Source organism: Lithobates pipiens, unplaced genomic scaffold, assembly GCF_037356315.1.
Source record: "Lithobates pipiens isolate NorthernLeopardFrog02 unplaced genomic scaffold, aLitPip1_a1.2 Scaffold_23, whole genome shotgun sequence".
Lineage (NCBI taxonomy): Eukaryota > Metazoa > Chordata > Amphibia > Anura > Ranidae > Lithobates > Lithobates pipiens.
This window is the reverse complement of record NW_027507785.1, coordinates 118,077,866-118,101,923: the sequence shown is the minus strand read 5'-3', so window position 1 is coordinate 118,101,923 and position 24,058 is coordinate 118,077,866. Positions and strand designations below refer to the sequence as shown.

At 41.2% G+C, this 24,058-nt stretch overlaps 1 protein-coding gene across 2 annotated transcripts in view; it reads left to right on the top strand.

Annotated features, from left to right (window-relative positions):
- Window positions 1-24,058, top strand: part of CSF2RB (colony stimulating factor 2 receptor subunit beta) — a 118,042-nt gene that overhangs the window by 29,208 nt on the left and 64,776 nt on the right. For both annotated transcript variants that reach the window (XM_077452257.1, XM_077452256.1), the window contains 5 exons: window positions 2,105-2,271; window positions 6,023-6,171; window positions 8,422-8,584; window positions 18,603-18,774; window positions 23,336-23,496. In XM_077452257.1, coding sequence (XP_077308383.1) covers window positions 2,105-2,271; window positions 6,023-6,171; window positions 8,422-8,584; window positions 18,603-18,774; window positions 23,336-23,496 — 812 coding nt within the window. The remainder of the gene's footprint in view (window positions 1-2,104; window positions 2,272-6,022; window positions 6,172-8,421; window positions 8,585-18,602; window positions 18,775-23,335; window positions 23,497-24,058) is intronic.

The window sequence follows — 24,058 nt, the reverse complement described above, 5'->3', positions numbered from 1 at the left end:
AGACATGCAGGTAGGATAATTGGCTTCTGTCCCAAATTGGCTCTAGTATATGAATGGAGACCTTGGATTGTGGGCTCCTTGTGGGTAGGGACCAATGTAAGTGTGCAATGTACAGGGATAGGGACGATTGTACTCAGGTTGGACTGGTGTCTTTATTCAACCTTACTAACTATGTAACTATGACTAAGGAGAGTTTTAAGTACCGAAGTTTGGCGCCATTCCACAAATGTGCGCAATTTTAAAGCGTGACATGTTAGGTATCTATTTACTCGTCGTAACATCATATTTCACATTCTATAAAAAACTTTAGTGTTTTTTTCTTAATTCATGAAATAATAATAATTTCCAAAAAAAAACACGTTTGAAAAATTGCTGCAAATACTGTGTGACATAAAAAGTTGCAAAGACCGCCATTTTATTCCCTAGGGTCTCAAAAAACATGAATAATGTTTGAGGGTTTGAGAGTCATTTTATAGAAAAAAAAATTATGATTTTTACATGTAGGAAAGGAGTGCCAGAATAGGCCCGGTGGTTAAGTGGTTAAAAACATGTCTGGAATTTCTTTTTTTATTTTTATTTAAAAAACTATACTCTTGATAATAATTAAGATCTTTTTTTTTTTTTTTTTAATTAACTGAGGTCATCTTATTCTAACCTGATCTAAGTTGATTTGATCCTTTCTTATACAATGTATGATGTAATCTTTTGAGTAGTTAGATCCATGCTAAATATACATAATATTGTATGTACTTATGTATGCTAATTGTTAAAATTCAATAAATAAATTTGTCAAGAAAAAAAGAAAAAAAACATGTCTAGAATTCAACATTTAGACTTGGTTCACACCTAAACTGGATTGCACAGCAATGCTGTCTGTCCCTGTTCTCTGGTTCACGGACGAATCAAGGCAGATTCTTTCAATGCAGTACATTCTTCAGCCACTCGGGAGATATGTAAACCGGCTCCATAGAGAGCCAGTCACATTCTCCTGCTATGTGAATTGGATGCTGTTAACCCGCTTCCAATTCACATACGTGTGAACCCAGCCCAGGGCCATCTTTAATATTGATTGGACCCCCCCATGCAATTTCACTCTTCACCTGCTCTGAGACATACAATAAATAGCAGCTAGACTAAAACCAGTTTACTGTATCAGATCAGGCAGAAATTGCGATTGGTTGCCAGCAGTTACAGCATTTCCTTACTGCTTACTGACTGGTTGCTAGAGGTTACAGCACACATTATGGCTCACTGATTAGTTGCTAGAGGTTAGGGCACATCCTCTCCTCACTGCAGGGAAGCATGATATACATATGAATGCTGCCTTTATTTACATATCAATGCCGCCGGCCACGGCTATTTATTTAGTAATGCCAACGCTATTTACACATGAATGCCGGTTATTTACATGTAAACACAGGGTCTGCAGGTAAGTCATCTGTACACAACAATAGGGCAGAGCTGGGCAGCATTAGTACCAGCACTTCACACTGAGATATCAGGACACAGCACATGACTAAAACTTCAAGGGACAAGGGAATTTAAACTGGGATAGTTGGCAAGTAGGAGGCAGCTGTTTTGGGCTCCGCAATGATGATAGGGCCCAGGGCAGCTGCCCCTTTTGGCCTGCCTTAAAGATGGCCCTGGCCCTAAAGTGGGCCTGAATTTAAAAAATTTGAAAATGTGTTATATTAAAGGGTAAATCATGAAACTGCTACTATGTACTGCTGTACCATGCGGTTTGGTACAGTGTGATTTTTAAAAGTCGCACCTGCTGTACTTTTTGCACATTATCGCACGTCTGGCAGCCAAATGAATGAATGGGCCCTCAAAAAATGTGGCGCATAGAGATGTGTGTTGTGGTGTGATCTGGCCCTAAATGCTTTTCAAAAAATTACTAGAAGTGAGAGGCTTAAGATGAGATTAAACTCAAATACTCAGACAGTGGCATGAGTCAAAGCAGTGACACAACTCTGCCTGCTCTGTACAGAACCTATAATGCTCTGTGATACTAGTGTCATGGGTGCCCAGTGTACATACTGATCACACAGGTACAGCGGATTGTCTTCTAAAAACTGTGGCTTTTTCTCAAACTTATCACCAGATTTAGACATCGCTGCGATCCTTTTGAATCCCAGAACCAGGAAAATGGGAATGTTCTTATAAGCTGCCGCTTTAATGGCATATTCAGCTCTTTAGTAACTACCAACTTCGCCTTCGTGACAGAATGGGATGTATATGCAGAGGCTTGCATTATACCAGCATCTATAGGTAAGAGTTTATAGAAAAAACAATCTTAAAGAGGAACTCCAGCCATAGACATCTTTTATAAGGGGGAAAAATGTTACCTCTTACAAGGTATAATAAATGCTCAGCTTCGTCCTGTTTTCTGTAGAATTCCTTCATTTCTACCCAGCAGATAATACAATCAGTAGACATGTACATTCGTTTTTGTCCGAATGCATTTTCATCTGAATTTCGGGAATTTTTGTTATCGTTTTAACAAACGATAACGAACGCGCAGAATCCGAAAACCGAAAGATCCGACATAAACAAATGCTTTATTTTCGTTTTCGTTGTGACAACAGTTTGATATAGATAGGAGATTCGACATGACTCTGAAAATAGCAATCTGTGTCCATCGAATGTGCCTAACCTTAGCTCTATTAGTCCAAGATTATTCTACATAGAGAGAAAAGATTCGACATTATAGAGACAATAGCAAAAAAGGTCGAACGTGTCTAACCTAACTGTATTAGTCTAAGATTATTCTACACAGAGAGAAAAGATTTGACATGAAGATTCAATGAAGCAGTCGCTGCGAGAGGACATTTATGGTCATATGCTCCGTCCATAGGCTATAGAAGAATTCTAATGTTGGTTGACTAAAAATAATAAATAATAAATATAATTATTACTAGTGCCATACAACATTAGAATTCTACTATAGCTTGTAGGCGGAACAATCGATCGGAAATGTACGATTGCAGCGTCATACAGATTCACTGCTCCGTCGAATCTTCTTAGAACATTCGACAGACACCATGAGCCTTCAATGACAGATTCAGCCTTAATTATTTCAGATTTTCGGATAAATGCATTTTTTAACAAAATGAAATAAATAAAAACCAATTTCAGGAGTAACTAAATAAATGTATTTTTTGGAAAAAAATAAATTCTGAAACAAAATATTTCAGTGTGCACGTGTCTAACAATCAGCACTGTATGTTCAATGCTGTAGCTATAAAAGCTTCAGTGCTCATACAGTGAAGGGATCCTGCCAGTTACCCATTTATTTTCTTCTCCCCTTGTTCAATTAGAAAATGCCTTAAAAAAATTGGGCTTAAAAAAATGCCAGTTCCCTTGGCAGAAAAAAAAACGATAATTTAGAGTGTTTTTTGTACAAAGTTTAGATGAGTTTAGGAGAGTTTGGCGTTTTTTTCTGCCTAGAGGCGATTCAGTTCGCATTGTGCGCTATACAAGTATTTCATTCATTCATTCAGAAAGCTCCAATCAAAAATGCAAACCAGAATGGGTTTTGTCCTGCCTCTAAATGCTGAGCTCAAAATATGCCTGTAATTGTCCTAATGTGTATGGACACATAGGATAACATTGAGTAACATCTACAGGCAAAACACAAAACTCCTGTAGAGGCAGCGATTTTTAGGGCATTTTGCATGGAGCCTTAGGCCTCTTGCACACAGAGCTTAAAAAGCAGAAAAGTTATATTTGTTGAGCATTTTTTTTTTCTGTCTGTAAAAGCACCTCAATGGAAGCCTATGTGTCCATGCACACATAGACATTTTTAGGCATATTAGAAGAGGAGCATTTACAGGCAGAAAAAACCCCCACCAAAGGCACATTCATGAGAGTACCTGAAGAGCAGAAAAATGTGGAACACACCTTAATGCAGCCTTTCTCAACCTTTTTACCCCAGAGGAACCCTTGAAATAATTTACAGCTCTTGGGAAACTCATGCCAAAATTATCTCATCAGGGGTCAGTGGGAAAAATGCTCCTTACATTGGTGGCAAATGGGAAGAATGCTCCTTACATTGGTGATCAGTGGGAAGATTGCCTTTTACCTTGGTAGTCAGTAGGATGATATCAATTCTTACAGTGGTGGTCAGAATGCCACAGACAGCTAAATGTTCATTAATGTCATACCACTGGTTCAGTCAATTGGCGTTGGCCCTGGAGACATGGAGGCACCAAAATGATTTGAGGTCAATTAGCCACAACTCAAGGAACCCCCAACAACCTCTGGAGGAACCCTGGTTGAGAATCCCTGCCTTAATGCATCTAAATCAGGGGTGCCCAACCAGTGGCCCGGGGGCCACATATGGCCTGCGGAGCCCTCTGATGTGGCCCGCGACCTCCTGCTCTGGGATAGAATAGAAAGAATACTTTTATTAAAGGTCAGTTTATTACTAAAATCACAGTGTATATATGGGCATATCTGTTCTGCAATGGTTACTGGGCCGTTTTCAAACTGATCCGCAGGTGCAGAGCAGTTTACCTGCAGGTTACCTGCACTGAGCCATAGACTTCTATTATTACCTGCGAGTTTGGTGAGCTTTGTGAAAGTGCACCACACCTGCAGAATATAATAGAAGTCCATTGCAAACCACAGGAAAGCCAAAGGTACACTGCGTTGCACACATGGTGCGGGAAAACCTCAGCAGATCAGTGTGAAAGCAACCTTGGACCGCTTTCACATGGTCAGTCTGAACCAATTGGACTCTCCATTCACCTCTAAGTAGTGGCAGACATAAACCGACTTGTGTTCTACCTCCAATACGATCCGCCAAAAAGTATCGTGGGCTGCGTCTGTGTCCACTCTGCAAATGCAGAGTGGACACGGATATGCCATCCACCCGCTACGCTCATTGAGGCCTGCGACCAGCTACCAAGTAGCTTAAGTGGCTCTCGCTCTTCAAAAGGTTGGGCACCCCTGATCTAAATCATGGGTGCTCAACCCGTGGCCCTCCAGATATTGTGGAACTACAAGTCCCATCATTCCTCTGTCTTTGGGAGTAATGCTTGTAACTGGCAGCCTTGCAAAGTCTCATGGGACTCGTAGTTCAGCAACAGCTGGAGGGCCACAGGTTGAGCACCCATAATCTAAATGCACCAAAAAGTGCCTAGAATTTGAGCATTAATGCATTCTAATGGCCAGAATAAATGAATATTCTGGCTAAAAGAAAGTTTTAACGCTCAAAGACTAGACATGCCTTTTACTGTGTTTTTTTAAACAAATCTTTTTTCTGCCAGGAGTTCCTGCGTTCAAAGGGTTTAAAGCGGTTGTATTGCCTACTTTGTGATTTTTACCTACAGGTAAGCCTATAATAAAGCTTACCTGTAGGTAAAAGGAATATCTCCTAAACATTCACAGTTTAGGAGATATTCACCTTGAAAGCAGCCACTGATGTCAGTGGTGCATGCATCTGAAGGTCTGGCGTATTGTGCCAAAATTCAGAGCTCCTTGCCGCAACCACAGGCACCCGCGTGCATGCTTGGGAGTGAAGTCATTGTGGCTCCGGCCGCTCACAGCGCCAGAGCCTGCAAACCTGGAAGTAACACCAGGGCAACAATTTTGGCCCCCTCAGCAGTGGAGCCTGCAAACCTGGAAGTAACGCCGGGGCAACATGTCAGCCCCCTCAGCGGTGGCTGGGCGACGCTGCAGGGGCTTCATTCTAAGGTAAGTATTTCATAATGAGCTAGTATGCCTTTGTCTTACAGGTTTTTTGTTTGGGTCATACAACCGCTTTAAATAGACACCCTTTGTGCATAAGACCTAACCCTAATAGAGGTTCTAGTCGTTTCACACTCTCTATAAATAAAGAAGAGTTTTGTCTTAAGTTTAGCTTTAAATCAAAGTTTATATATATAAAAAAGACAGCAAGAAATATTTCTTAGCATGGTTATGGTTTACAATGAATGCTGTAACATAGAGTTGTAGATAAAAGTAGGGTAAAATTAAGTATTCTCTGTTTGCTCCTTTTTAAAATCTATTCCTTCAGTTCAGATGCTGCCGCCGAATGATCTCAAAGTCCAAATGTTGAATAATGGTAAAATTAATCTGACCTGGAAGATGCCAAAAAACGTGGACTCTTCTGCATCTCTTCTGTACCAAGTCAAGTACTGTAGAAAGGATTGGGAAACGTGGGAGGTACAGTACAATGAATAGAATTTTTTCTATATCTTCAAAGCATTGAGCTTTTTTTTCTCCCTATGGGGGATGCTTTTACACACTCCATTGATGCACCAAATGCAGGACTGTTGGCCATAGTGTAACAACAACACACATAAAAATGGTACGGGACTGGTGCTGTAGAACCAAGAACAGGGCAAGCTAAAACGAATTGTTTATTGTTTTTAAAACATGGTGCAACTTACATGGATAATGACACAGATTACACAAGTTAAAGAGATATTAAAGCCTTGTTTTTTTTTATTTGTTTTTTTAAATAACAAATATAATATATTTACCTGCTCTGTGTAATGGCTTTGCACAGAGCAGCCCAGATCCTCTTTTCGAGTCCCATGAGCGACGCTCCTCACTCCTGCCGGGTGCCCTCCTCAGCAAGTAGCGTGCTCTGAGGGCACCCAAGCAGGCGCAATCCCAACCAACGGCTTTGTGTGTCCGTTCACACACAAAGCCATGGCTCGGCCCCGCCCCCTCCATCTCCTGATGGCTGACTGGCTCTGATTGACAGCAGTGGGAGCCAATGGCTCCTGCTGCTGCCAAAATCCAATCAGGAGTGTGAGTCCCCGGACAGGCAAGGCTCTCATGGACATAACTGGATCGAGAGAGGGCTCAGGTAAGTATTAGAGGGGCTGGGGAGCTGCTGTAAACAGAAGGTTTTTTACCTTGTGCCTTTACAACCACTTTAATGGTGTCAACAGTAAATGTTAATGTACCATATCATTGGTGTCTACAATTGGCAAAACTTTGGATGGGATATGTGGTAATGATTCTAAATGCGGAATTCATGGGATAGGGGAAAATAGGTAGAGGGGTCTGGGAGTCTGGAATATGTGATCCAGGTATCTAGGAGGGAGGGTAAAGGGAAGAGAGAAAAAAGGGGAGAAAATAAAGGGAAGAGAGGTAGGGAAGGGGAGGTGCAGGGAAGAGAAGGAACGAGAATGGAAGAATTGGTTGTAAAAATATCTTGCCATAGGGAGTTGCTGTCTCCATAGGGGCACTCAGACAGCAACCCACAGGTAAGGAAACATGAAGATTTTAGGAGGTACTTTAGAAAGTGGTGATCACATTGTCAGTGAATCCATGCAAATGGCTGAAAATCGCATACCTAGCATATCTGGCACCTAGGGCTGATCGATAAAATACAGGATTGGGGGCATGGCCAAATTGTCCTAACAGTGGGAGGGGCTTAAAGGGGCAAGGTTGAAAAAAACTGAGCTTACTGTCAAGAGACACATGCAAACCTCAGTACACTATTTTTTTTTTTAAATTACATTAATCCCGTATATATAAAAGATTAGAAAACCCCTAGTAGTGGACTTTTTAGGCACGTAGTCCATTACTAGGGGTTTTCTAATCTTTGGTTTACAATTCTGGATGTGGCACACAAAATAGCAAAATTATTGGCACCCATACATATTAATCCTGTATACATATGCTTTTCTACAGATAGCTTACTTTAAAAAAGAAACTTCCAGAGTATATAATGTACTTAGCTTGCAGTGCCCAGGAGTATGTCATATAGGTACAGAGTGCAGTAGTCAAGAGTATGAAATGTACAACATGAGTGTACAATGCAAAGAGTGCAGTGCTCAGGGTGTGTATTGTAGAGAGCACAGGGCTCAGAAGTGCAGGGGTATGGGTCAGGACAGAGAATGGAGCCTGGGCTCAGAAGTGTGTAACGCAGAGAGTGCAGAGGTCAGGAGTGTGTAATGCACAGGCTATTGTACAGAACACAACCTCATATCCCCCCTCATGCCAGTACAAATTCCCCTCAGTGCATATCCTCCATAATAGAGATCTCCGTCAACAGCCCCATGGACTGCAAGGTGTGGATACCTTGTCGTATTAGGAAGTTACACACTGTTACATTAAATCATTTAAAAATGATCAAAGACCTGCTTTAATTTGTGCTTTATTTTTTTTTACCATTTTTACCACTACTATTCCTTTATATTGGCTTTTGACATACACAAATGCCGCAATTTAGAATTTGGATGGAAGGGTTTAGCACTGGGAACACTTTTTTTTAAAAGATAATTAGTGCATTTTATATACAAGTATATAGATCAGACCAAAATGAGGGAAAAACGAAGAAGAAAGAGGGACAGAGGGACTTTGTTCCAAATCAGGGGCAGTCCCTTGAAATCAGGGACAGTTGGGAGCTATGGCCTAGAGTTCAGCATTAAAATAAAGACATGTCTCTCTCTACAGGATGCTGTTTCATTAGATGTCTTTGGAAAGATGGAAGTCAGTTTCAACCCTCATTTATTTGTCCCTGGGAGCACCTACCTTTTTAAAGTGCGATCTGTGTCACAAAACGATCCAGGATATCGCAGTGCATGGAGCAAAGAACTGACCTGGGCTATGCCTGCAGGTATTTTGAACCTGAATTGAAATATATGCAGATTTTGAAGAACAGGAGTCCCCTTTCTATTCAATTGTTTTTATTCATTTTCATTTGAGTGGCGTTAACAGCAGGTATGACCAGGCAGGGGCCAAAACATCTGCAATGCATGTTTGAACCTTCATAGGAAATAACCAACATATATAACATGCAAATTCAGTCTCCCAGGACTCTACAAGTCCCTTTTTGCTGTGTGTAGAAATACAATGGATTTATTACCTAACATAATACCTTAAGCTTGGCTCTGTTTTTTTCGTTCCGCAAGTGGGCTGAGTGAAAAAAACTGAACCAATTTCCCCATCCACACATTTGAGGTGAATAGGGAATTCCTTTTGCCATCAGTATTACAGGCGGTCCCCGGGTTACAAACTAGATAGGGTCTGTAGGTTTGTTCTTAAGTTGAATCTGTTTGTAAGTCGGAACAGGTACATTTTTAAGTGTAGCATCAGCCAAAAAATCTATTTTTAAGCTTTTTGGATAACATAGGGAAGGGTTATCACCCCTGTAACATTTGTTTTGCTATCTGTGCCCCTGTTCAGAACATTTTACCTCACTTTCTGTCCGAATGACAATTGGATTTTGAAAATTTTGGGTTGTTAGGGAAACCTAATCTTTTTCCCATTTTAACTCGTACAGGAGTGAATTTCCCTTCTTATGGGTAGATTTCCTCTCACTTCCTGTTGTCTCCCTCCGTTTGTAGTAGGAGTAGTTTGCAAGTCGGATGTTTGTAAGTAGGGGACCGCCTGCACACTGATCAGCGCTACAGCCAATTGGAAAATATACCAACAAGTCAGTTCATGAAAAGTCAATCAATAAATTTACTTCTTATGAATGGGAATTGCCATTCTACTGAACCGGCAGAATTTCAATACATGTATTGCCAGCTTTAGACAAGAATTGCAATAGTACAATATTATCTCCAGTTAGTGGGACTGCAGGTGGAGTGACAAAGGGACATTTTACTTACTCAGTTAACTCATAGCATGAAAAGGGGGCTGCCTTGGCGTTAATACACAAAAGGCTCAGATAGGCCATAACTGCAAGTAGGGGGTTCTCTAGAAAACCATTAAACCATTAAAGCCCAATGCCCCGTACACACGAGCGCAATTTCTGTCGGGAAAAGTGTGATAGGAGCTTTTGGTCAGATATTCAGACCATGTGTATGCTCCATCAGACTTTTGCTGGCCAGCAAAAGATTGAGAGCAGGTTCTCAATTTTTCCGATGGAAAAAGTTCCTATCGGAAATTCCGATCGTCTGTAGCAATTCTAACACGCAAAATTCCTACGCATGCTCGGAAACAATTTGACGCATGCTCGGAAGCATTGAACTTCATTTTCTCGGCTCGTCATAGTATTGTACGTCACCGCGTTCTTGGCGGTCAAAAGTTCAGAGAACCTTTGTGTAATCGTGTGTATGCAAGCCAAGCTTGAGCAAAATTCCGTCGGAAAATCCATCCAAGTTTTTTCCGACGAAAATTCCGATCGTGTGTACGGGGCACAACTGAATAAAAATTTAATAAATTCAGCTTTAAAGTGCCCCCCAACTCCCCACCTTTCCCCCTACATAAGGGTTATTGCTTGCTTAGTCTTGGGGCAGAGGATTAAAGAGAAAATACCTAACTTACTCCTTAATTCAACAGCCTCTCCCTTGCAGTGTGTGTGTTGGTTGGGGGGTGGGTGTACTGCTAGGATGCATTTTGTAATTTTCTTGCAGTTGGGCTTTAACGAGACCCTGTCAATTTTCCCATTCAGGACAAAGTGACAGTATCTACTGAAAGCCCATATCCCAAGGTATACTCATCAATCATTGCTCCAGAGCTGCTTCCATGCTGCAGGAGTCCACTCTGGGTATGGCCTTGGTGCCAGATGGTGTTAGAGGTTACTTGGGTGGATCATGTTACTGCCTTCCCCCCATAACACAGTGTTCAGATTATGTCACTCAGGTCTGAGCACTGTCACACAGGAAGGCAGAAAGGGAGCGTAGATCATTGAGCATATCTTGCTGGAGGGGATGAGCTAACAACAGTTCCAAAAAGTTCCTAAACTGAAATACATGTATTGATCATCATATCTTCACAATTCACTCATGTGACATGTTCATTGAAGATCTGTAAGGCATTTCTTCTAATAGTTCCCGAATCCCAGACTTTCAAATGAGCAGTCTAAAAAAAAACAGCTGTAGTTTCAAAATATGGGAGTGATTGGACAGATTCCTCTTATCCCCATTCTACACCCTCAGCCATAATCTTCTGGAGTCGCCGGGGTTAATAGGGACCTGTCATATGCACTTGTCAAGTGTCAACTATGCCTGCCCTTTCTGCGCCCCCCTACATCCATAGTAGCTGTACTACTACTGTGGACAGCACAGTGGTGTAGTGGTTAGCCGTTTTGCCTAGCAGTAAAAGGGTTGTCAGTTCAAATCCAAACCATGACACTGTCTGCATGGAGATTGCATGTTCTCCTTGTGCCTGCATTGGTTTCCTCCAAAGATGTGCTGGTAGGTTAATTGGCTCCTGTCTAAATAAGCCCTAGTATGTGTACTGTATGTATTAATGTGAGTTAGGGACCTTAGATTGTAAGCTCCTTGAGGGCAACGACTGATATGAATGTTAAATATATGTTAGAAGGCTGGCCATTGGCTAGCCTGAGTTTGTAGGAGGAACCTGGGGCTTATAATCCCCCTTCCTTTCCTACACACTCGTCGGCTAGCATTTTTTCTGGTTCCCCCCTACCCATACCCCTTATAGGGCATATTTCATACTCTGGGTATGACCTCTTTTAAGCATACTGTTCCTCAAGACCATGGCACACCTCAGGTCGCCGTAGTTGGGGTAAGTCATATTCCAGTATCCAGACGCTGACTACAAATGTAAACTGCTGTGTAAATTGACGGCGCTATATAAGTACCTCAAATAAATAAATAATAAGAAATACTATAGCTTTAAAGAAGAAAAAACAATCCATGAATGGAAGAAGGGCAGATGAATGAGAGGTCAATCTGCTCCATTCATAGATCATTTTTTCATTGATGGATGCTATAGCAGAGCTTCTATGAATGGCAGAGGGGGACAGAAAATGTTATGGTCAGCAGTCTTGTTGACTACAAATGACAGGTCCCTCAGCTTGTATTAACCCCTATGGCACCGGAAGATTATGGTTGCAGGGGTGGGGGGAACGCTGTTGCGTACCTGGTGGTATAGCCTGACGTAAATTGGTAGGCCTCTCTTACAGCTCCAGCCCAGTAGCTACTGGTAGTAGCCGCAAGAGCATGGCCAGGTATGAATGCCTGTAGCTTGTCCCTTGATCTGCACAGGTAGGTAGCTAATGCTTCCTCAGGAATGAGTCGGGTAGCAAAGACAACTTAGCAATTGGTGCTGGCAGACCTGGACTGGCATATGCTTGGCAGGCAGATGACAAGCTGCACACATCTGCACATCCCTGCACAGCTTCCTGCTGGCCTACGCCTCTTTATGCCTCTGTATGCACAATGGAACACCCTGACAACCACAGTTTGCAGCACAAGGGACACTTCACATTGATTGTAAGTACTCGTTTGTGCTGGGTTTTTTTAAAACATTATTTTTCTACTAAACGGAGGCTTTAAAAATATTGAACTCCATTAAGTATTTTTTTAAATGTAAACCTATGCACAAAAATACCACTTTAATTTTTGATTAAAAAAACCCTCCCTGTGTATTGAAGACAGTTCCTGTTTTTGGCTTCCCCCTGGCTTCCCCCTGGCATCCATCAGTTCTCTGCAGACATGAATGTTCTTCTCTTTATTGCTAGATGGTTCTGTGCATTTAGAAAATGTATAATATGCAGTAGTACACTGTAGTCTGAAAAACAACTCACTATGTTCCTGGGTTGGCCAGCGCAAATATTTGGATTTTGGCAGGTAACAAACGTTTTTACTACAACATATTGCACACATTAACAGCATGGCCATCCAAAGACATATTGCTTTTCTGGCTAAATCTAGTTATGTTTTCTTTATTATGCTACCACCACAATCCTTGTAAAAAAAAAAAACTGGCAATACTGGGCACTCATATACCTATTTCTGCTGGAGTATTGTTGGTTAGTGTTTGATGCTTAAACAATACAAAAAAGTGCACTCAGCTCAGTGGGGCTGGTGTTTTTGTTTATTTGGGGGGGGGGCGGCACTGCCAGCACCCGCCACCCGGGAAGCGGGCGCCACCTCATTGTGGCTGTGACCTCCTCTCCTCCCTCTTCTGGAGTTGCAGGGAGCGGCAGCCATAGGTGCGGGGAGCGGCCCAGAGGTGCATGAAGCGGCGGCCATAGGTGCAGGGAGCCACCCGGATGAGCGTGGAGCAGCAGCCCAGAGGTGCGTGGACCCATAGGTGCAGGGAGCAGCCTGGAGGTGCGTGGAGTGACAGCCATAGGTGCAGGGAGCAGCCTGGAGGTGCGTGGAGCGACGGCCATAGGTGCAGGGAGTGGCGGCTCTGGTGTTCGCTCTTCCTTACAATGTACTATAGGTCCGGGCTGTGATCTCCTCTCCTCCTTCTCCCAGAGGTGTGGGGAGCGGCGGCTCCAGTTTCCGCTCCTCCATTTCCTACAGCGTACCGTTCCTCTTCCACCTAAGCACTAGGCATCCAAAAGGATCGCCTGACGCTAAGGTCAATCAGGAAACAGTCCTCACCACCTGCCTCCTGATTGGCGGGGAGGAGCTTTAGTGTGAAAATAGCAAAACTTAATTCGCTAGAGTCACATAACAGGGTGGGATCGGGATGCAGCGCTCTTGCCCCATGAGCCCACCCTTCTTTGAAGCCTATTAGAGCCTCCGGCTCTAATCACGTGCTTCAAAAAGACACACCCCCCCATTGGAATCTATGCACCCTGGCACTCTGATATGTAGATCAGGGGGCCAGACGCATTAATGGGGGGGGGGGGGGGGCAGTACCTGTGTGCCCTCTATGGATGGGCCGCCACTGACTCTGCAAATAAATGAAATCAAACACTCCTTGAATAGTGAGGAGAAAAAAAATGTTGTAGTATAAATAAGATGCTCTGTTTTTGACTGGGGTATTATCCTAAAAATAATTAGGTAACAGATGCAACAAAAAATGTGCGACAAGCTAAATCAAACAATAGTGAATGTTCAAATGGCAAAGTGTCACTGGATAAGTGAAACTCTTGTTGCCTAGAATGGTGAAGCAAGTGAATTACATCAAAAATATTTTTTTTGGGGTAAATAGCCACGATCTGTTCACAAAAAAATTACACATAACAATTGGTCCAAAAAGTTCACAAATAGTCCAATGCTCCACAATTCAATTTGTTTAGTGAAAAGATGATACTCCAACTTTTCCCACATGCAAATACAACAAACTGTTTGTGGTGCAGCTGAAATAATCCACAATGGAAAGTGTGTCACTGCTGTGCTCAAATAATCCTTCCAAAAAATCTTGTGAGTGGAGGCGCCTCTGCAGTCAAGTGGTCAGCCAGCTCCAGGGAATATATCCAGGCTTATGGTGCCCCTTAATCTCGGTAATCATATCTAGACACGTGCAATTAATTTAAGGAATTCCGAAAAAAATTTCACTTCTGAAAAATCTGAATTTACCCATTTAACAATTTTTTAGGAATATTCGAAAGTTCGTAAATTCGAACATTTTAAATATGAAAAAATAACTAACCAATAATAAGTTAACTATTACTAACTATTAAATTATAGGTACTGGAATTTCCTTTCAAATTTGGCTGTTAGTGAATGTAATGAATACAAATTTGTCTGAAGTTACGATTTATCCAAAATAACGAATGTCGTATCTAAACGAATGGAACGTAATTAATTAATAATTATAAATAACAATAATAATAATAAAAACTTTTTTCTTATTATTTATTATTAATTTGTTATGTTCCATTCATTTAGATGCAGCATTTTTTATTTTGGATAATTCGTAACTTCGGATAAATTCATATTCGTTAAGTTCACTAACAGCCACATTTGAAAGTAAATTCCAATACCTATAATGTAATGCTGCGTACACACGACCGGACTTTCCGTCAGAATGAACTCTGACGGTCTTTCCGACGGAGTTCCGACCGAACAGACTTGCCTACACACTATCACACCAAAATCCGTTTGTTTCGAACGCGATGTCGTACGACAGGACTAGATAAGGAAGTTGAATAGCCGGTAGCCAATAGCTGCCCTTGAGTTCTATTTGGTCCATCGGTCCAGCATACAGACGAACGGTTTTCCCGATAGGAATTGCTTCCGTCTGAAATATTTAAAACATGTTCTAGATCCGTCAGATTTTTTGAAAAAAAAAGTCCTCTGAAGCCCACACACGATCGGAATATCCGATGAAATTATTCCATCTGACCTTTTCTGACGGAAAGTCAGGTCGTGTGTACGCGGCATAATAGTTTGTTATTATTAGTTATTTTTTCAAAATTTTCGTTTTCTTTCTTATTTTCGGATTTTCTAATTTACGAACTTATGAATTGTAATCATGACAAATGACCCCAAAAACGAAAAAAAAAAAAAAAAAACAAGAAATGGATGAAATGAAAATGACCACATTTTTTGGCAGTGCATATGTCTAATATGTCTAATCACATCATGTGGTTATAAAAGATAATGGAAGGGGCTCATAGTGTATTCATGCATATAAAGCTGGTTTATTAACCCCTTCCCGACCAGCCGCCGCAGTTTTACTCCCCTGGGCGAAACAACATTACCTTACGTCGCTTTGCCTTTTGACTAGGCACCCACAATCACTCGTGACAGAGAGAGAACCAGGATCTGTGTGTAAGCACACAGATTCCGGGTCACTCAGGGGAGAGGAGACAGATCGTATGTTCATACTAAGTCTCTTCCTCCTTCCAGTCAGTCCCATCCCCCCCACAGTTAGAACACACACTAGGGAACACTATTAGAATACATATCGGCCTAAACTGAGGAAAAAAATTGTTTGTTTTATTTGAAATATTTATTATAGCAAAAAAAAAAAATATTGTGTTTTTTTCAAAATTGACACTCTTCTTTTGTTTATAGCGCAAAAAATAAAAACCGCAGAGGTGATCAAATACCACCAAAAGAAAGCTCTATTTGTGGGAAAAATAGGACATCTATTTTGTTTGGGTGCAGCGTCGCAAAAAATGGCCCTGTCATTGAGCAGCCAAATCTTCATCTTCCGAGGCTGAAGTGGTTAAATAAAAATTGTACTTACATCAAGGACAATGAATTTGAGTGATATGGGATAAAATCTTGCACGGCCACCTGCAGTGTGGTTCGTGCTAGTTGACGTAACTTTGCTAGCTCCAATCCAATGCATTTCCTCTCAGACAGCATCGACTGGGATGAAGGCTAGCAAGCAACGTCTCTCACTAACAATCTATTGAGGAAGAACAGGAAGTGACACACCCTGCATAGAATCTGCAGTGAAGGAAAATAAACAAGTTCCCTTTATCTGAAATGAGGTTACTGTTCCAGCTGCATGTCAAATTAGCAATACAGATAAAACTGCTTGCTGTTTTCAACCAATTAAAGAGCAGTGTGTGTTGAAACTATCATGATATATATATATATATATATATATATATATATATATACTTAAAAAAATTAAAATATCACAGTTAAAAAATGGTTGTGAGTGACAGAGCGCCGGGTACACAGGAGATTGCGGCTCTGTGTAATTCAGCGACGCTCACGCCTCCTCTTCCCTCAGAGACAGCAGGGATAATCCAACACTGGAGAGGCTGCAATGATGAGAAAGGTGAGGCTGCAGATAGGCACTGAACAGGCTGCATGGTTGGTCAATTTATAGGTTGCAGATGGGCACTGAGCAAGGTGCATTGATGAGCTGTGGCCCTAATTTTGCTTCAAAGTTCTTTATTTAAAATGTACGTTTTTTTCCTTAACCACTTCAGCCCCGGAAGAATTTTCCCCCTTCCTGACCGGAGAACTTTTTGCGATTCGGCATTGCGCCACTTTAACTGATAATTGCGCAGTCGCACGATGTTGCACCCAAACAAAATTGATGTCCTTTTTTTCCCATAAATAGAGCTTTCTTTTGGTGGTATTTGATCGCCTCTGCGTTTTTTATTTTTTGTACTATAAACAAAAAAATTGCGAAAATTTCGAAAAAACAAATTTTTTTTCTCTGTTTAGGCCGATATGTATTCTTCTACATATATTTGGTAAAAAAAAAATCTCAATTAGCGTATATTGATTGGTTTGCGCAAAAGTTATAGCGTCTACAAAATAGGGGATAGAGTTATAGCATTTCTATAATTTTTTTTTTTTTACTAGTAATAGCGGTGATCTGAGATTTTTATTGTGACTGCGACATTATGGCGGACACATCGGACAATTTTGACACATTTTTTGGGACCATTGGCATTAATACAACAAGCAATGCTTTAAAAATGCATTGATTACTGTAAAAATGTCACTAGCAGTGAAGGGGTTAACACTAGGAGGCGACTGAGGGGTTAATTGTGTTCCCTGGGAGGTGATTCTAACTGAAGGGGGAGGGGATTGACTAGAGGAAGTGATGGATCGTGATTCCTAGCTAATAGGAACATACGATCTGTCAGTCCTTTCAGAACAGAACTAGGAAGTGTGTGTTTATACATACTCGTCCCTGTTCTGTGTCTTCAGCTCATGATGATGGTCATCGCGACCATCAGCAACGATGTGCGCCTGCTATCCCGACCCTGCGAGATGACATATAGCTACGACGGCTCATGCAGGGGAGCCAACCTTCCGCAGTATAACTTCCCTCCTAAAGTTGGGGTGCATGTTATATGCCTGTGCATGTTATACAACGATAAATACGGTAATAAAAAAGGGGAGGAAAAATAAATCAAATAATGAAGATAAACAAAAAATAATAATAAATAGAAATATACATAAAATATACATAAAAAAAACAAAAAAACTGAACAATGAAAATGAAGTAAAAAATTTAACATGAAGTAAAAATAAAAAAATAAAAGTGATAATGCAATGACAAAGAGAAAAAAAAAGGAAAAAATAACCAGCACAATAAGGGATAGCAGATAATATGATTAGATCTCAGGCTCCTTACATGTCAGTCTGTTCCCATTCTTTTACAAACAGTCAATCCATACATTAATTCTCATGATTAACCTCTATTTGGTATCAAGCTGTATAACTATATAAGGCTCGGCTCACACTGGTGCGACGCAAGAACCCGTGCGAATCCAGCACAGGCTGCCGCATCGCACACGACTCGCAGGCAGCCCACATCGCCACACACAAACCCCCGATAGGGGCGGACTGACCATTCGGGCACTTGGGCACTGCCCGAGGGCCCCATGCCACTAAGGGGCCCCATCAGGTTTGCCAGCCTCAATAAAACCAGGGACAGTATGTAAAAATCTGTGTTTTTAAAAAATATCCCAAGATTATAGCTGCCCCGCCTCTCCAGTAACTTTGTGTGTTTGTGCATTCTGTGTGTGTGTATTTGTGTCTGTGTGTCTATACTGTATGTGTGTGTGTGTGTACTGTGTGGCCCCATAATCTATTGCCTGGGGGCCCCATAATCTTCTATTGCCCGGGGGCCTCATAATCTCCTATTGCCCGGGGGCCCCATAATCTCCTATTGCCCGGGGGCCCCATAATCTTCTATTGCCCGGGGGCCCCATAATCTCCTATTGCCCGGGGGCCCCATAATCTCCTATTGCCCGGGGGCCCCATGAGTTGTCAGTCCGCCCCTGACCCCCGGGAGCGTCAATACAATGTTAACGACATCCCCAGATCGGCTCACAATACAGGTAAGTGTTTGATGCTTACCTGCATTGTAACTGCGATCATCCAGAACACATCCAGACATCCTGTTTTTTTTTTTTTATGATCCACTGGCCGAAAAAATCTGGGCTGCTCAGAAAAATTGACTGTTCCACAAAATACAGAACAGGCAAAACAAACTAATAAAGCACACAAGGAAATGTAACTCTTCATTAAACATTGCTTGTTTTTCAACAGATGATAGAGCCATTATTCAAAATTTTAAATGTGAATATGATGGATCTGAGATGAGGTGCAGTTGGGAGATGAGAAGAGAATTGATAAGCACAGTGTCCTTTACTATGTACTACACTGAAACCCCTACAGATTGCCATAATGTCTCTTCAAGCAGTATTGCTTCTCCTATTGGGTAAGCTTTCTCCATTTTTGGGTTCATATTCAAAATTTCCATGTGTTTTTCCATTTTTTTTTCTACTAAAGGGTATATTACAGCCATGACTCTGTTAAAGGAAATACATATATTTTTAATATGTTTTCTTTGCTTGTATGCAGTAAACAATATTAACATTTTCAGACAGTTAAATGGATCAGTTAGATGCAGTTACCTCTTATGCCGCGTACACACGATCGGGCATTCCGACAACAAAATCCATGGGATTTTTTCCCGACTGATGTTGGCTCAAACTTGTCTTGCATACACACGGTTGCACAAAGTTGTCAGAATTTCTGAACGTCAAGAATGTGGTGACGTACAACACGTACGACTAGCCGAGAAAAATGAAGTTCAATAGCCAATATGGCTCTTTTGCTTGATTCTGAGCATGCGTGGAACTTTGTGCGTCGGAATTGTGTACACACGATCGGAATTTCCGACAACAAAATGTCGTCGGAAAATTTGAGATCCAGATCTCAAATTTTGTGATGGAAATTCCGATGGAAAATGTCCAATGGAGCCTACATGCGGTCCGAATTTCCGACAACAAGCTCCGATCGCACATTTACCGTCGGAAAGTCTGACCGTGTGTACGTGGCATTACAGTATTTTATAGTTCTGTCATAAGTAAAATGTTCTACTTTAAAGTAGCTGTTTAATAAGTCAAATGATGGGCATATTCCCCCCTTCCTCTACTTGTAACAATCTGCCAGAAAGAGTACAGAAAGTGCTGGACTTTCTGCTAGAAAGCACAGCAAGCATTTCAAACAGTGTTGTATATGTAATAAGCAAATTTAATAAACCAGCCTTTCTAAAACTTTTAAACATGGAGAAACCCTTAAATTAACTTAAAGGTCTCAGGAAACTGCTGCTTATATTTACTATATCTACAACTCACAAGACATTATCGTGAATGGCAAGTTAAGATATACAGTAACACCCCTTTCACACCAGGTCGTTTTGCAGGCGCTATAGCATTAGAAATAGCGCCTGCAATCCGCCCTAAAGAAGCTGCACCATTGTGTGTAGTGTGAAAGCCCCGAGCCCGCAAATCCGCCACAAATCCGGCGGTAAAACGCCGTTAAAAATAGCGGCGTTTTACCGCTGACGCAAAGGGTGTGGTGTGAAAGGGGTCTTAATGGATATAAGAATGAGTAAAAGTATCAGGAATGTGGCATAATTAGGACACCCAGGGTTGTAAGAATGAAGCGAAACAAATGGTAATGATCATAAATGAAACTCAAACCATGAGAATTGTAGTGTTACCTTCCATTGGGCTAAACATAGTTACATAGTTAGTACGGTTGAATAAAGACACCAGTCCATTCAGTTCAACCTGAGTGAATGTCTACAATTGTCCCTATCCCTGTACATTGCACACTCACATCAGTCCCTACCCTCAAGGAGCCCACAAGCCAAGGTCCCCACTCATATTCTAGGGCCAATTTTGGACAGAAGCCAATTAACCTACCAGCATGTCTTTGGAGTGTTGGAGGAAACCGGAGTACCCAGAGGAAACCCACACAGGCACAGGGAGAACATGCAAACTCCAGGCAGGTAGTGTCGTGGTTGGGATTCAAACCAGCGACCCTTTTTACTGCTAGGTGAGAGTGATAACCACTTCACCACTGTATTTTGTTACTTGAGGAAACTTTGAGTTAACATACAGTAGCTTGCCTGCAACAAATACATTTAACTTCCTCATCCACCCCCAAATATTTTGATATGCATTTTCCCCACATATTTTCTGCTAGCGTAGCAACTAAACAACAAGAAGTCTTTATAAGGTTCCATAAAACTTCTCTTCAGTGCCAAAAATGCTAGTCACTGAACGTACCATTCTCATTGATTACTGTACATTCCCAACATGAACCCCAATCCCTTCTTATCACATAACTGCTCACAATTGGCATGCCACCAGGGTGGTAACCCTCCTACTTTTGGTTACGGTAACTCAAATTTAATTTTAAATGCTAAACTGGATAAATATCCCTCAGATTCTTCACATCCTTCCACTGACTCCGCTGTTTACTTTTACTTTAGCCCAATATGATTTGGTGGATATTTGGCATGAACTCCCACCCTTACCAAGGACTTATACACACTGATCACCTCTCTACAACTCAGTGTGATGTATTGATCATGCCTTTACCTTGCTGATCTGACATATGGTATAAAGTATGTTGGACCCGACAAAAAAAAATTACGTTAAAGGGAATAAACCTAATGTTAAAAAATGTTAAAAAAAAACATAATGTTAACTAATAGACTTAGAACCTTTTCTCTGATAAATTCTCCCATAATGCTTAAGACCAGACTGTATGCATGAGCAATCTCCTTTTAATATGCAAGTAGTTTAAACACCATCTTTCAGTCCTATATTCTACCTCCATTGGTTCTATTACCACATTTTTGCAGTGATTATTCCTTCCCCGGATTTCTGCAGTTGTTGCCGTTGTTAATAGAAGCAGATATTGCAGTTTCTGAAATATCGCAGACCAAGAACCTCCAAACTATTAAAACGCCCAGAGCCAGACAGATTTTCTGCTCTCTTTTTGCATAAAGATGTCCACCATTGTAGCCCCTCATTTGGCACAAATCTTTAATCAAATAAAAAAAATAAAAGAGTTATTTCTGCTTACTGGAAATAGAGTTATAATCCTTAAGCAAAACAAAGACTTCCACAGCTGGATTAACTACCAGCCAATATTATTATTCAATATTTATATTCTGCAGGCCTTATTCCTTTCTTACCCAATTGATTAGGAAAGACTAACTGAGATTTGTCCTTAGGCCACTGACAGAGAATTGCACTTGCAAGATATTAATATTATCTAACCATATTGCTCATTCATGCTTGAAAGAGATGTTGTTACTTTCATTGGACAACATTTCCAAAGCTTTTCATACCTTATCCTGATCCCATTTAGAAGCAGTATTTCACCACTTGGACTTCGGTTCCCAATTCAGGACATGGATTGCTGCACCATTATAGTATTTCTCAAGGCAATCTCAGATATGATGGATTTGAATCCTCATTGTTCCCTATACGTAGAGGAACTTGGAACCCTGGCAGAAGCGAAACATGCTGACATCAAGGGCATATTATTGTCCCTTACCAGTCCATACATCGGCCCCCCTCCCCCCCTTCCCTCAAATCTCATTTAACTAGATGAATTTGCTGCCCTTTTTGGACTGCATGTACTGTAAATCCAACGTCAGAGTCAGACACTTGCAGCCTTACAAAACTTCTACTTATTTCAGTTGTCAAGTATTTTGTCTTATTAAGGTATTAATCTAACCCCCTCCTAAGAATCCCTCTACCAAGCCAATTTTAAATACCTTTTTAGACAGTTGGACTCCCTACTCAAATTTTGCCAAATTTCCCTATATTGTGGTTCGGTAGGGTTCACACGGTCAGGATTAATTATTTTCCCAAATTGTTGTATGCTTTCAGGTTCCTTCTGGTCCCCATCCCTGCTCACATCTTTCAGATTCCACAACTCAATCTTTTGCAGTTTATTTGGGGCTCTTTCAAATCTAGAGGTAATAAACACATTATGTGTGCCCAGAAACCTGCAGGAGATCTGGCAGTACCTAATATTTGATATAGTGCAACATTCTGCGCTGTGTTAAAATCAGTAATATCAAAAAGGCAGCTAACACATAAGTAGTATAGCAAACCTCAAAACCATATACAGTAAATGTTAAGCGTAGTGCCAAAGAATGACTAAACCATAGTAATAATTAGAGCAGTCATGAATGCAAAAGATTCATGCACATAGACATAAAAGAGCATGAAATTGATCGCATTGAGTAAAAAAGTGGCAATACAAATAAAGTGTCTAGATATTTAAAGTAAAGTAATAATCATAAGTGCAGATAGTCCATAATTAGGTACATATAGTACCAAAGCTTCATCCAAATGCAGGAAAGGATAAAACATATGGATGTGATGCCACCATTCCAGTAAACTTGAAGGTGTATAACAAATAGTGCCCAAACCATCACGGAGTGAATTTCAAAGCACTGGAACAAATTGCTACCCTTAAAGGAGCATAGGCTCTAAACAACAGATAAAAGTGGATGAAGGCTTGTCCTAGATCTCCATAGGCTCACAGTGAGGTTGCAGGGCTCAGCAGGCATGTGGCTAGCTAAGGCAGACTTTTTGATTTGAAGTGCAGCTGTCAGGCTTCAGGCTGGAACATAAGCATCAAAAGCTTCAAAAAGTGGCAAGATGACTGTGGCTCCAAACAGCACCTCTCTTGGCTGGGTGATGACAGGAAAGGGGGGGGGGGCTACATGTAGGAAAAAATAGTTTTATAATATATACATTTCCCTGGACACTGTAGTGCAGAGCATGACCTCAGCCTCCTGCCGACAAGATCTCTTGAAATACTGAGCAGTCCAAATCTAATGAGAAGATATTGCAGCATAGTACAGCATTGTCTCTTCGTGAGATTTGAGCTACTCTACATGCTCTACATTACTCTAAACTCATTTATTTTTCAAATGCACCATGTTTTTTTCTCTCTAGAAACAAGTCATGTATTGTTGAGATGATTGGAACTAAAGACAGCGTGCCTTATGTACAGTACAGATGTTCCCTGCAGGTACCTTCATCACAGGCAAACAATTCCTTTAGTATCCAAGTCAGAATGCAAGAGGAGGTGAAAACTCTGAAAGCCAGTGAGAATAGTGAGTATAGTTTTGATTATTTTGGGGATTATAGCTACAAGTATTAAGATTTATTAGAGGAAGCATGAGTTTTTTTTTTTTTTTTTTTTTTTAACATGTCTTTATTCTGAAAATGCAGCATTTGACATAAAGGCGAAATACAAGTAATATATACTGTCATTTCAAACTGCGGCACATATTCTCGGAAAACTGAACATTATAGCTTGAGCTTACTGCAAGGAAGCATGAGTTTAACAGAGTTTTAAGGATTCATATTTTCTCCAAATTGCCTCTGATAGGTGGTGGTAGATTGAATTCATCCCGTGCTGGGACAAAGTCCTTTAGCACTAAACGCCAAAGTGTGCTTAATGTGCTCTTCATCCACACCAGTCCTCTTCATTAGGAATGAGCTTGGTTACGTAAACGGGTGACCTCGCCCCCCTCTCGGGCCATTGGGCCATTGGGAAGTCCCTGTGTGTCAGAGGGGGGCGGGGTCACCCAGGAACGTTATGTTATGGCCCCATCCTCAGTTATAAAAGGAATGTCAAAGCAAAGATGCATCACACAGCGGGTGTCTCCCATG